This window comes from Myotis myotis, unplaced genomic scaffold (genome assembly GCF_014108235.1).
Source record: "Myotis myotis isolate mMyoMyo1 unplaced genomic scaffold, mMyoMyo1.p scaffold_m19_p_15, whole genome shotgun sequence".
Lineage (NCBI taxonomy): Eukaryota > Metazoa > Chordata > Mammalia > Chiroptera > Vespertilionidae > Myotis > Myotis myotis.
Window position 1 is genome coordinate 43,770,804 of NW_023416319.1, and position 12,851 is coordinate 43,783,654.

General features: G+C 46.3%; 2 protein-coding genes across 4 annotated transcripts; both read left to right on the forward strand.

The window, feature by feature from the left end:
* Positions 1-324: 324 nt before the first annotated feature.
* FUT11 (fucosyltransferase 11) lies at positions 325-7,501 on the forward strand. 3 transcript variants are annotated; one of them, XM_036337130.1, is made up of 4 exons: positions 325-1,112; positions 1,246-1,871; positions 3,287-3,459; positions 3,740-4,212. In XM_036337130.1, exons 1-3 carry the CDS (start codon positions 405-407, stop codon positions 3,432-3,434), a joined length of 1,482 nt encoding a protein of 493 aa, XP_036193023.1. In that variant the 5' UTR covers positions 325-404; the 3' UTR covers positions 3,435-3,459; positions 3,740-4,212. The 3 variants fall into 3 exon arrangements, 2 of the variants coding, with proteins under 2 accessions (XP_036193023.1, XP_036193021.1); XR_004972236.1 differs by adding an exon at positions 5,301-7,501 and having other exon boundaries at positions 326-1,112; positions 3,287-3,797; XM_036337128.1 differs by having other exon boundaries at positions 326-1,112; positions 3,287-4,209.
* A 1,405-nt stretch (positions 7,502-8,906) lies between these two features.
* Positions 8,907-10,261, forward strand: CHCHD1 (coiled-coil-helix-coiled-coil-helix domain containing 1). The gene is made up of 3 exons (XM_036337131.1): positions 8,907-9,128; positions 9,262-9,380; positions 9,971-10,261. Exons 1-3 carry the CDS (start codon positions 9,005-9,007, stop codon positions 10,073-10,075), a joined length of 348 nt encoding a protein of 115 aa, XP_036193024.1. The 5' UTR covers positions 8,907-9,004; the 3' UTR covers positions 10,076-10,261.
* The last annotated feature ends 2,590 nt before the right edge of the window (positions 10,262-12,851 follow it).

A 12,851-nucleotide genomic window follows, 5' to 3' on the forward strand; every position in this document is an offset into this window, starting at 1 on the left:
TCTCCTCCCGGGACACCACTCGGGCTCGGGTATTGATAAAGTGGCTGACAGTTATCTTCCAACCCGAACTGGCTGGAGCAGGACAAGGGCTAGGCTTGATGCTGGCCAGGCTTCCCTATTCCCAGCCTGGGATGCCCCTGCTCTGGACTTCTCATTTCTCTTCACTGGTTTATTTTTCAATGCATCTTTAATTTGTAAAGAAATAAAGTAAATTAAGATGTAACCAGCAGCCTCATTTTTACCGGCGACGTATCACTTGCCCTCCAGTCCTTCCTGCTAAACGGACGGCTGGGAGGAGCTGCGCATGCGCCACGGGCCCCCGCCGCGTAGAGCCCAGTTCCCGGTACGACTCGGCGCGGGGCGGGGTCCGGTGCTGTCCTAGGGGGCTGGCTGCCAGAGTGGACATGGCGGCCGGCCGCACCCGGGTGGTGCTTGCCGCCCTGGCTGTGCTTACTGTCTGTGCGGCCAGCGGCCCGGGGCCCGGGACAGAAAGGGAGCCCGGTGGGGAGGCGGAGTGGGCGGAGCCGTGGGATGGAGCGGTTTTCCGGACGCCGTCGGCGCTGGGCGCAGTGGGGGTGGCGCGCAGTCCGGAGACCCGGTGGCCGGGGAGAAAGGACGCAGGGGACCTGCCGGTGCTGCTGTGGTGGAGTCCAGGGCTGTTCCCCCACTTCCCGGGCGACTCGGAGCGCATCGAGTGCGCGCGCGGCGCGTGCGTGGCGTCCCGGGACCGCCGGGTGCGGGGGCTCTCGCGCACGCGCGCGCTGCTCTTCTACGGCACCGACTTCCGCGCGTCGGAGGCGCCGCTGCCCCGTCTGGCGCACCAGAGTTGGGCGCTGCTGCACGAGGAGTCGCCCCTCAACAACTTCCTGCTGAGCCACGGTCCGGGCATCCGCCTCTTTAATCTGACCGCCACCTTCAGCCGCCACTCGGACTACCCGCTGCCGCTGCAGTGGCTGCCCGGGGCCGCCTACCTGCGCCGCGCGGCGCCTCCCCTCCGGGAGCGTGCGGAGTGGCGCCGCCGCGGCTACGCGCCGCTGCTGTATCTGCAGTCGCACTGTGACGTGCCTGCGGACCGGGACCGCTACGTGCGCGAGCTCATGCGCTACATCCCGGTGGGTGCGAGCGGGAGCGGGGGCGGGGGTGGGGGGGGGGGGGGTGGGGGAGGCGCCGGGCCAGGCCAGGACCCCTGTCCAGGCCGACCTGCCGACCTCCCGTACCCACTTGACCTGTACTCTGCCCGCCCAGGTGGACTCGTACGGGAAATGCCTGCAGAATCGGGAGCTGCCCACCCCGCGGTTACAGGACACAGCCACGGCCACCACCGAGGACCCAGAGCTCCTGGCCTTCTTGTCCCGCTATAAGTTCCATCTGGCTCTCGAGAATGCTATCTGTGACGACTACATGACAGAAAAGCTGTGGCGCCCCATGCACCTCGGTGCGGTGCCTGTGTATCGCGGCTCCCCCTCGGTGAGGGACTGGATGCCCAACAATCACTCCATCGTCCTCATCGATGACTTTGAGTCACCGCAGAAGCTGGCAGAGTTTATTGACTTCCTGGACAAGAACGATGAAGAATATATGAAATACCTGGCATACAAACAACCCGGGGGCATCACCAACCAGTTCCTCCTGGATAGTCTGAAGCATCGGGAGTGGGGAGTGAATGACCCTTTATTGCCCAACTATCTCAATGGCTTCGAGTGTTTCGTTTGTGATCATGAGCTGGCGAGGCTGGAGGCGGAGAAAGCCCACGAAGCCGCCCCCGGAGACACCCCTGTCCCTGAGCCTCACATTGCCCAGCCCTCACACATGGACTGCCCAGTGCCAACACCTGGCTTTGGCAGTGTGGACGAGATTCCTGAGAGTGACAGGTAAGGTAGCTGGGGTCCCCTGCAGCCATCAAGTCAGATTATTTGCTTACTGTGGACAGTGAGTTAGCACGAGGTGCCGAGGGGCTGTTGTATAAAGAAATAATGAGAGGGGCTCACTCTGCATTTAAGGTGTCAGAGGTCTAGCTGGGGATATAAGACAAACGGAGAAAGCTCAGTAAAGGTGTAAACTATAATCCAAGGCAATAACATATGAAAATCAGCTGATGGGGACAACGTTTGCAATAGTAACTCAAAAAAGTTTCAACCCGAGCAGAGGACCTGTTCAGAGAAGTGATGAGGGAGAGACAGGTGGGCAGATAAAGGGGGGCCAGGATACTCGTAGCCTGAATACCAGGCTCAGAAATTGGGCGGTCCTGAAAATCAGTTCAGCTATTTATTGAACACCTTTTGTATCTATGGTGTGGGTGGGGATGAGGGATACAAAGATGAGTATCTTGAGGGAAGTTTGTAATAGCCCAAGTTCACACCTGTTAACCTGGTGTAATTATTAATAACACCTCCTTTCACTCTTAAAGGTATCCTGATTTGGATGATTCACCCTAGACAGAATTTTATATTCACCCTAGACAGAACAGAGGGAATTCTTTTTTCTTCTTCTTTTTTTTAGAGGGAATTCTTTAAAAAGATAATAATTATCAATGGTGGGCAGTGTGGATTAGAAGGGAAGTAAGGAGGCTACTGTGGTAGATGGTAGACTGTGTCAGCATTGGGAACAAGGTCAGCATGGGAGGTGGAGTGGGAAAATACTGAATCCTCTTGCAGCAAACCACGCCTGTTGGGAAAGAAGCAGTAAAAGATGATTAAACTTGAGAAAGAGAGGTTGCTGGATTGGCCTGCAGAGACCGACTTTGACAGTGGATGGCAGCAGAGGGTTGTTTATATGTGCTACTGGCACAGTTTGGTCCTGGAAATGATGTCCTCCACCAAAAGTAATTTGTATCTAGTTTATGCTGAACATGATATGATTTACTAGAGGAAAAGTGTAAAACAATGTAAACACTTAATAAATTCAGGATATCTCTTAATCTGGGTCCTGAATGCTGCTGCACCTTCATTTTGATTATTGAGATAAAGGTGCAACTTGAAAGGTAACCATCTAAATACGTAACAGCTGCTTTCCTAATCTGGCCCCGCCTTGCTTGCCTTTTTGAACTCCCTCCACATTGGGAACCAGGAGCAGGAAAGTTAGGAAGTTTGGCTCATTGATTGGGCTGTGACATAATCATGTTTGTGGCTTACCACCTGTCACCTGAACTAGTACTGGATTTACTTCACATTCCTTCCTTTGGAGCAGAGCCCTGTGCTAGACAGAGACCACTGTATCTGCTTAAGGTTTTGTTGACTCCATAGCTGTGCTGAGGTTCCATAATCCAACCCTCATTTTGATATTTCAGCTGGAAGGAGATGTGGCTGCAAGACTATTGGCAAGGTCTGGACCAGGGGGAAGCTCTCACTGCCATGATCCACAACAATGAGACACAAGAGAGGAAATTTTGGGATTACCTACATGAGATCTTCCTGAAAAGGAACCAAAATCTCTAATTACCCTGCGAGAGCTTTGAACTTGGTAGGTCTAAGGAGATGGAAGTCATTCTACCACAGGACATGCTGCACAAACCCTTAATGAACACTGTCTTATCCTGAACTTAAGGGATTCTAGTTGTATCTACTGATATTTTATCCTAATGATGTATAGCCAGGGTCTCAGACTGTGGTAATAGGGCTTCTCCTCAAGGAGAGATGAAGGCATCCAGTTCTTAGTTTAGTGGAAAAGAGAAGCCTGAAACACCCATTTGATTCAAGGTGCAGATCCAACAGAATTTTTAAAGAACTGCTTATTTCTCTAGCCTTTTCATCCTCTCATTTATGACTGGAAGAACACCTTAGTACTTGGCTACAAATGAGGTAAGATTTCTCATGTGCTATTCCTCAAACCCCTTATTATTTAGTACCTTTCCAACCTCTTTTCCAGATATTCTGCTTTATGAACTATTATGTTGGTGGTGAAGCAAAACTCCTTGTGGGTTGTATTCTAGTTCTCTGGAGTTGTATTTTTTTTATCATTTACCTTGAATTTCATGTTAGTCTTTTTATTTTAAAATTTTTTTCCTTTCCTAGTTTTCCACAATTTCTGATGAAGGTATAGCAGCCTTGCCACCATTCCCACATTCATTCTTCTCTGCATTAAATTGGCTATAGATTTGACAGTTTTAACTTTATATATATATACATATATATATATATACATACATATATATATACACACATATATAATATATATACATATATATATATTTCCTATATAATAAAGGGGTAATATGCAAATTGGCCCAATGGCAGAACAACCAGTTTCTATGATGCACACTGACCACCAGGGGGCAGATGCCCAATGCATGAGCTATCCACAGGGGGAGTGCTGCTCAGCCACAAACTGGGCTGATGCAGTGCTAAGGATGTCAGACTACGGTTTTGGGGAGCGAGCCTAAGTCGTCAGTTGGACATCCCCCGAGGGCTCCCGGACTGTGAATCACAGTCCAGGCTGAAGGGACCCCCTCCCTCTCCAGTGCACAAATGTCATGCACTAGGCCTCTAGTATATATAAAATTTTGAAATGTTAAAATAGGCCAGTGTGAATCAAAGTGAAGAATTTTATATGTATTTGTTTTTTTCTGTTTAATGAAGTCTTTCCTCTCTTTTATTTTTATATATTACAAAAGTCCCATTTCCCCCAGTCATGAAAACTGTGGAAAAAACAGCCCAGCAGTATAGTTTATATTCTGTAGCACTTTTCATCTTAAGTGGGATGAATATTCTAGCTTCACTCATTCTATTGCTGATATTCTTTTATACAACTTTATAGTATTTCTGAGACCACATTTTGATGGAGCCCACCCAAGTCTAAGGAGATGAGAGGTGAGGCAAGAGATGTAAGTCACCACAAGTGGCTGGCTAAATAAAAAGCTGTTAGTTAAGCCCTAACCAGTTTGGCTCAGTAGATGGAGCGTCAGCCTGCCGACTGAGGGGTCCCAGGTTTGATTCTGGTTGTGGGCACGTCCCCAGTGGGGGTTGTGCAGGAGACAGCTGATCGATGTTTCTAACTCTCTATCCCTCTCCCTTCCTTTCTGTAAAAAAAAATATATATATATATATATATATATATATATATATATTTTTTTTTTTTTTAAAAGCTGTTAGTCAAGCTCTAGCTAGTTTGGCTCAGTGGATAGAGCATCAGCCCACAGACTGAAGGGTCCCAGGTTCGATTCTGGTCAAGGGCAGGTACTTTGGTTGTAGGCTTGATCCCTGGCCCTGGTCGGGCATGTGCAGGAGGCAACCAATCGATGTTTCTCTCTCACATCGATGTTTCTCTCTGACTCTGTCTCTCCCCCTCCCTTCTACTCTCTCTAGAAATCAGTGGAAAAATATCCTTGCGAGAGGATTAACCAAACAAAATAACAACAAAAAAGCTGTGAGTCCAGTTGGGGGTATAGCCAAACCTTTCTATTGCTATGATCTGAATAGATAGCTTAATGGGCAGAGAGGTCGTTAGCTTTTTCTGGAGCAGAGAAACAGGGAAGAATATCTTGGCCCTTAGAGCTACCCTGGTTGTAAAGTTGTATTAATGAATTATCACCAGAGAAGTTCCATAGCTTATCAATATATCAGGTGGTAAATTATTATGAATGTATGTATAAATTTTTTTACTATCAGAGTTAATAATACAAATATATGTAGATGCCTCAACAACGAAGGTCCTACACTTAATATTGTAACATCTAAGGATGTGGCTAAGGAATGCTATTATTTAGGCTGGATTTCACTGTCAGAGTGCTTCTTTTTTCATTCTATTCTTTAATAAAAAAAATACCATCCGTAATAGCTTGGAAAGTTTGCTTAACCTTTTTGCTCTTTTGCAGAAAAGAAAAAGAGGTAAAGCTAGATCTTCAAGTATACTTATGTTAGCCTGGCTGGGTAGCTCAGTTGGTTAGAGCATCGTCCCAATACACCAAGGTGTGGGTTCAATCCCCGGTCAGGGCACATATAAGAACCAATCAGTGAATGCATAAATAAATGGAACAACAAATCAATGTTTCTCTCTTTCCTTCCTCTCTCTCCCTCTCCCTTTCTCTCCAAAATCAATAAATTGTAAAGAAATTTTTAAAGATACTTATGTTAAAATTTGATACAGTAGGGATCCACAACTGAAGTCAAATTCAGGACTGATTTCTAAGCTTGCAATTTGTTCAAATACAAATGTTGACTTATAGGGGCAGGTTGGAGGGGGTAATAAAAAACAAAATAAAAACTACTCTAATGAGACCAAAAAAAAGTGAAATAACAAATTTCTCTCTCATCAATACATACGTTTAAAAAAAGTTTAATCTTCGAGAATTATCCAGTATATTTTATTATATATGGCCAATAAAAAAGTATCTTTTGATGACCAGCATAACTGATGACATTAAAGAAATTACAGTATATATTATTGTTTTTCCACAATGGGCCACTATTCAGAAAAGTGATCTAGGGTTTTTCCCTAGACAACTGTATAAGAAACCTATAACCTACTTAGTACATACTTATTGTTCATATCCAAGCTCCATAGAATTGGCTTCACCCAATTAGATGTCTCTTTAAAAATAAATCATTGGCTTTCATGCTTATGTGAATTCTCTGTGCACACATATTGAAATTTTGATTTTCCTGCTGTTAAATAATCATTGTTATTTTCCTAATCTCTCCCCATAGTTTAGAAATTGAGTGCTATAAAATGACTATGTAACCATATCTTTCTGCAGCCCGTAATTGAATCAATGGCTTTTTGCTAGGCACATGGTCAGACAATACTGAGAGCCTGTTCAATAAAGGCAATGCACCCTGTAGTGTGGCTCCAAGGACCACATCAGATCACTAGGTAGAAATTAACTGCCTTTCTTGTCTGGTACTTCATTAAAATTCAAAAATAATTGTTCCAACTAGTTGGCACTTATTGTACATGAAAAACAAAACAAAATACTAGTACCCAAGTACAAACTAAAATTAGGACTTAAATTTCATTATGGGCAGTAAAAAGAGTAAGTGATCGTAGTTACATGAGATGTAGAATCATCCTTACCTTTCCTGTCTGTTCACAACAGTTCACATTGGCACTCCTATAGCACTTTTATGTACAAAGTGGGCTAGTTGTTTATGAATTATTGTGGCTGGAGACTCATGCCTGCTTTGTGGTCAGTACTTACAGACTTTTTTCCTTTATTCCTATTGCCATAAAAAATATTCACAAAAGAGCAGAGTAAACCAGGTGCTACATTTCCATAAGGGAAAGCAGAACCAGGAATAGCCACATGGCACTTATCAACTAAAGGCTTCACTTTCCCTATGGAGAAAGCAAGCAATGTGAATTTTCTCTGGTTTGGGGCACAGCCTGCTCTATATACAGCAGCAGGCTTGGGGTTATTAGCGGTAGACGTTTCTAATAGGAATCAGTTTTATTTATGCTGCTGGAGGGGATGAAGCATGGGGCTGATACTTTTATTACTACAAGTATTGCTATTTTCTGTTACCTCAGGTTTCCTTTTGTATAATAAATGGCTTATTTTTAAACAGTGTCTTCTGCTTGGTTATAGTTCTGTGGTGAGCAAGATAAAGTTGGATATTTCAAACATTTATTCATTTAACAGGTATTTATTGACACTAGGCACTGAGGATTCAGCAATGAACAAAGTAGACAAGGTCCCTTCTCTCATGGTGCTTACATTTCAAATGGGTGTTGGTAGTAAGGGGGTAAACAAGCAATAAATGAACAAAGTAATTCAGACTGTGATAGGAGCTATGAAGAAAATAAAACAGGTTGTGGTGATGGGGGTGTGAGAAGTCAAGGAAGGCAAGGCCTCTCTGACATGAACTGAGACTCAACAGGAAAAAGAACCATTCATGCAGAGATAAATGGAAAGATTACAAACATCTGTGTTAAACTATTGTAGCCACTAAATTTACACAGCCAAATTTACACACACTTTGAATAATTATAAAGGCAATGTTTATTAAAATACATTTCATTTTCAAAATTGAGCTATCAGCTATTAAAGTGTGTATATATTTTGGGGACACCCTGTAGTCACCTTGTGAACTACAAGATTGTTCAAATTATGCTTCCATTACCAGAAATATTTTGGGGGGCTAATTCGTAAATTCCTTGAGAATCCATGGCACATCTTTGGAATGTTTTGTAAACAATTAAGTCCCTTAGAACCAAGTTTGATGAAGCTAGACGTCACAACCGAAGGGACGAGTCTATAAACAGGACTGATAGACCCTAACTGGTTTAGACTGGAGGGTCCAGGTTCCATTCCGGTCAAGGGCACATGCCGGGGTTGCGGCTCCATCCCCAATGGGGGGCGTTTGGGAGGCAGCCAATCAATGATTCTCATCCTTGATGTTCCTATCCCTCTCCCTTCCTGTTTGAATCAATAAAGACATTTTTAAAAAAACAGGTATGATACTACCAAGTATCTTCATAAGGTCGGCAAGAGGATTACAGAAGGCCGTGAATGCCAAAGTGCTTAAACGTCACCCCACCCAATGAGATTACAAATGAGCAAATGATATATCTTAAGTAGAGCACCTGTTTATAAGTAAATGAGCCGGATTTCTCTGTGCGGCTTTGGAGGTGGTTCTAAAGATAGTCAAAACCCAAGAGTTATCGAAGGCTTACAAAACAGCAAAAACCTTTCCCAAATGACCATCTCCAAGCCTCGTATTCCGGTACGCTTCCCTCCTCCGGCCCCGCCTGTGCCCACCGCTAATGCAGCCGGCAGGCGCGGTCAATGAGCTCATTGACGAGGCCCTTCCCTGGGATCCTGGCCCAGCGCTGCCAGGAACTGGGAAGGCGTGACCCCGGTTAGCGTAGGCGCCCAAACCCCCTGACCTGCACCCTGGCCCGGCCCGCCGGTGTCCCAGCTCGGAACCGGACGACCCGCCGAGAAAACACAGAGGGGCACCCAAACAGGCCGCCCAGCTTTCCGCCCGCCGTGCGCCGAGCTCGTCGACCGCGTAGGGGTCACGCAGGGTCACGCACGGCGCCGCAGAGCCTGCCGGGAGCCTGGCGCACAATGGCGACTCCCAGCCTGCGGGGTCGCCTAGCCCGGCTGGGAAACCCGCGGAAGCCCGTCCTGAAGCCCAGCAAGCCCCTCATCCTAGCTAACCGTATCGGGGAGCGGCGCCGGAACAGGGGCGGTGAGCAACCGCAGCCACGGAGGCTCCAGAGCGGAGGCCGAGGGGTGCGGGGGGCGGCTGGGTGGGAGGGCTGGAAGGTAAGGGTCTCCTTAGGACTGAGTCTCCCCGCTCCCCCTCCGCTGTGACCCTGCAGAGGCGACCTGTATCACAGAGATGTCGGTGATGATGGCTTGCTGGAAGCAGAATGAGTTCCGCGACGAAGCGTGCAGGAAAGAGATCCAGGACTTCTTCGATTGTGCTTCGAAGGCCGAGGTGACAGAAGGCTCCTGGAGTGGCCTCTCTAGAGGATAATGGCGGGGGGCGGGGGGGGGGGGGCGGGGCGGGGGTTGGGGAGCGGGAGATGCAACTGCCTCTTGCTAGGTGGTAAGAAAGCCCCTCTCATTCTAAAAGGCGAGGAAAGGTTTGGGAGAAATTTCACCCGCGCCAAAGTGGGGAAGGTCAGGTTTTGAAGGCATTGCCATCTTGAGCTTTACCAGACGTTAAAAGAAGTTAAATGTTAATACGCACAGATTTTTGTGAGTGTCCAATGAAGGAATGAATGGGAAACCAATTTGCAAAATTTAAATTGCTGCTCAAATAGACATTCTCTGAAATAGAATGAAAGATGGTGGGCAGATGGCTTGGTTTCCAGCCTAGGCTTAGTTGCTAGCTGGCATGGTAGCTTCAGACCCTGCCGTCATTTGTCGGTCCCATGTCCCTTTTGTTGAAAGGGGACTGGGAAGATGACACAGCTCTCCAGGGTGGTTAATATCTTCATGTGTTTTGGGGCTTTGTGAGAACCATTGTCCAAGGTCAGAACAGACTTGAGAGCTGTCATTTCTGTTTTTGTTTTGTGTTTTCAGGCAGCCCGAAAGATGAGATCAGTCCAGGGAGAGTATGGGAATTTACCCCCCCAGAAAGTGAATATGTTGTTACAGAGGTTTCCTAACAAATCACATCTCAGCTGAAAATGGAGAAGCATTTTCAATGACTGGACTGTAGCTTCTGAGAATATACAGAGGCGTTTTAGAGACATCTGCACTGCCATGCTCTATTTGAAGGGTAAAAGGTGGCGAAACACTTTTTTCACCCTTTGGAATTAATGTCTGGGTGGAAGTTATGCTTTATCTTGAAATAAACTCCTCTGAAGAGAACTTGGCCTTTGTTACGGATTAGCTACTCCCTCCATACTTGAATCCTGTATCCTCCCCTCTGGAAGTTCTTTGCTCTCTGATTTGCCTCAGGAACAGGACAAAAACCTTTGTCTTATCCTGCATTTGAATTCCTTTACACCATTTAGTGCCCTTGCCTGTGGATGCAGTAAGGGTGTTGAAGTCTGCCTACAATACAGTTTTTTGCCATCATCTGTAAATATTTAGTGCCTACCTACTTTGTGCATAGCCCCTGCAAGGTATTCCCAGGATATCAGAACTTCACAAACTAGTGACCCAAGGTACTGTATTTGATTTGGTCCACATAGTTAAACATTTGTTTTTATATTAGCTGATCAAATTTTTAAAAATATCTTTTTTATTGATTTTTTACAGAGAGGAAGGGAGAAGGATAGAAAGAAACATTGATGAGAGAGAAACATCAATCAGCTGCCTCCTGCACACCCCCTACTGGGGATGTGCCCGCAACCAAGGCACATGCCACCGACCGGAATTGAACCTGGGACCCTTCATTCCACAGGCCGACACTCTATCCACTGAGCCAAACCAGTTAGGGCTAGCTGATCACATTTTAAAATAGGAAAAATGTGCCATGGCTGGTGTGGCTTAGTTGGTTGGGTGTCGTCCTGTGCACCAAAAGGTTCCTGGTCAGGGCACAAGCAGGGGCTGTGGGCTCCATCCCCAGTAAGGGGTGCAGGAGGCAGCGATGGATGTTACCTTGTCCCACTGATGTTTCTCTCTTCTCCCCATTCTTTAAAAATATATAAAAATTTAATGTCATAGAAGTAAATTTTTTAGCTTTTCTTTAAAAAAAGAAAAGATCTGGTAACCCTAGTTTCTCATTACCACATGGCAATAATCAATTATCGTTCATCTCCATTTTCTAGGGACCTGTCCACTAGACTCCTCCAAATGGTGAAACTGTGACTTAATTGGTACTTTTGTGTGTCACCTGTCTACGTCTCATTAAGTTACCTAGTTGCTGAAAGCATCTTTGTGACACCCCACCCCCGATATTAGAAACAACTGTATAGCATTTTATGTGTACTCTGCCCTTTCTGTCCATAACTGAGGTAACCTTTTCTTTGTACCTTCCAGCATTATTACATGGACAAAAGGATCAGTGGGGTTTTTAAAGCTCCAGTGGGGTAATTATTATGATAAAGGAGTCTTGCTTGCCTCCCTGTTCCCCCAGAGCTACCTCTTCCTATAGTTCTCATACCAGATAGGTAGAGCACCTAGCAATTGTCTGGTTCTGCCAGCGGAGGCTTTCAGCAATAGGAAGAAGTTCAGTGGTTAGGCACTTTAGACTAGACCCGTGGTCGGCAAACTGCGGTTCGTGAACCACATGCGATTTTTTGGCCCCTTGAGTGTGGCTCTTCCACAAAATACCACTTGCAGGCGCGCATGTACAGTGCGATTGAATCTTTGTGGCCCATGCGCAGAAGTTGGTATTTTGTGGAAGAGCCACACTCAAGGAGCCAAAGAGCCGCATGTGGCTCGCGAGCCGCAAGTTTGCCAACTACTGGACTAGACTTAGGAGTTCTTAACCTAGAATCAATAGATGCCCAATAAGATTTCTGTGAACATGGACAGGAAAACAATTTTATCTTTAATCACAACTGATACAGCATTTCAGTTAAGAGAGTTGGAAATAAACCACAATGTCATTAGCAATGCCACACGAAATCAATATTTTCAAATCATATTATAGTTTGTTACAGATACCTCAGTATCATGCTCATCACTAGCTTCAAAATTATGGTAGCTGCTGGATCTTATTTAATGTGCAAATAAATATTACTGTGTTACAAATTTTATTAGTATTTTGATAATTGTATTTCAACAATTGATTTCCTTTATAATTCTTGTACTTTTGTGCATTTATAAACAATCTGAGAAGGGTTCAGGGGCTTCACCAGGTTGCTAAAGGGTCCGGGGCACACAAAAAGGTTAAGAACCCCTAGACTCAACGGTCCACTGACAAAAAGTACAACCACTTCCTGAAATCTAACGCCTTCTTTTCCTGGTGCTTCTTAGAGCCTATAAAGTCTTTTGGAATACAGGCTTCTGGACTACAATTCCCAGAAGGCGAAGCGGCCCCAGGGCCCTATCCGGAGTTAGGACAATAACTACCCAATGGTGCTGTGCTGTTTGACAGCCTACGATTCCCGGCGTGCTTGGCGAATGCTTATGCCTTGGGGACATGATGGACGCCGAGTTATTGCTGGGATCTGTAGTCGTTTTGTTTACCTGTGGGGGTTGGCTTCCTTTTGTTGTATCTGTGGGTGGGTTTCAGGATAAAAGCAGGAAATGCAGCAATTAAACACACAGGGCCCCAACATCTGCCCGTGCTCGGTCCGGTCCACGGGCGCGCGAGGGCGGAAGTGGTGGTGGCCGGCGCGGCCGGAAGTTCAGATCAGCTGATGGGGGAGGCGGTGCCGCAGCCACCGAGAGGCCCGGGCTGCCGAGCGCTTCGTCCGGGCCCTGAGTCTCGGAGGCTGGCCGCGATCCCCGTTCGCACCTCGCAGTTGGGCGAGGCCCGGTTCCGTATCCCCCCCAGGCCTGAGAT

Coding starts and splice junctions, on each gene's coding strand:
- CHCHD1 (XM_036337131.1), top strand. CDS start 9,005: ATGGCGACTCCCAGCCTGCGGGGTCGCCTAGCCCGGCTGGGAAACCCG. Junction 9,129..9,261: donor GCGGCGCCGGAACAGGGGCG/GTGAGCAACCGC, acceptor GTGACCCTGCAG/AGGCGACCTGTATCACAGAG. Junction 9,381..9,970: donor ATTGTGCTTCGAAGGCCGAG/GTGACAGAAGGC, acceptor TTGTGTTTTCAG/GCAGCCCGAAAGATGAGATC.
- FUT11 (XM_036337130.1), top strand. CDS start 405: ATGGCGGCCGGCCGCACCCGGGTGGTGCTTGCCGCCCTGGCTGTGCTT. Junction 1,113..1,245: donor AGCTCATGCGCTACATCCCG/GTGGGTGCGAGC, acceptor CTGCCCGCCCAG/GTGGACTCGTACGGGAAATG. Junction 1,872..3,286: donor GAGATTCCTGAGAGTGACAG/GTAAGGTAGCTG, acceptor TTGATATTTCAG/CTGGAAGGAGATGTGGCTGC.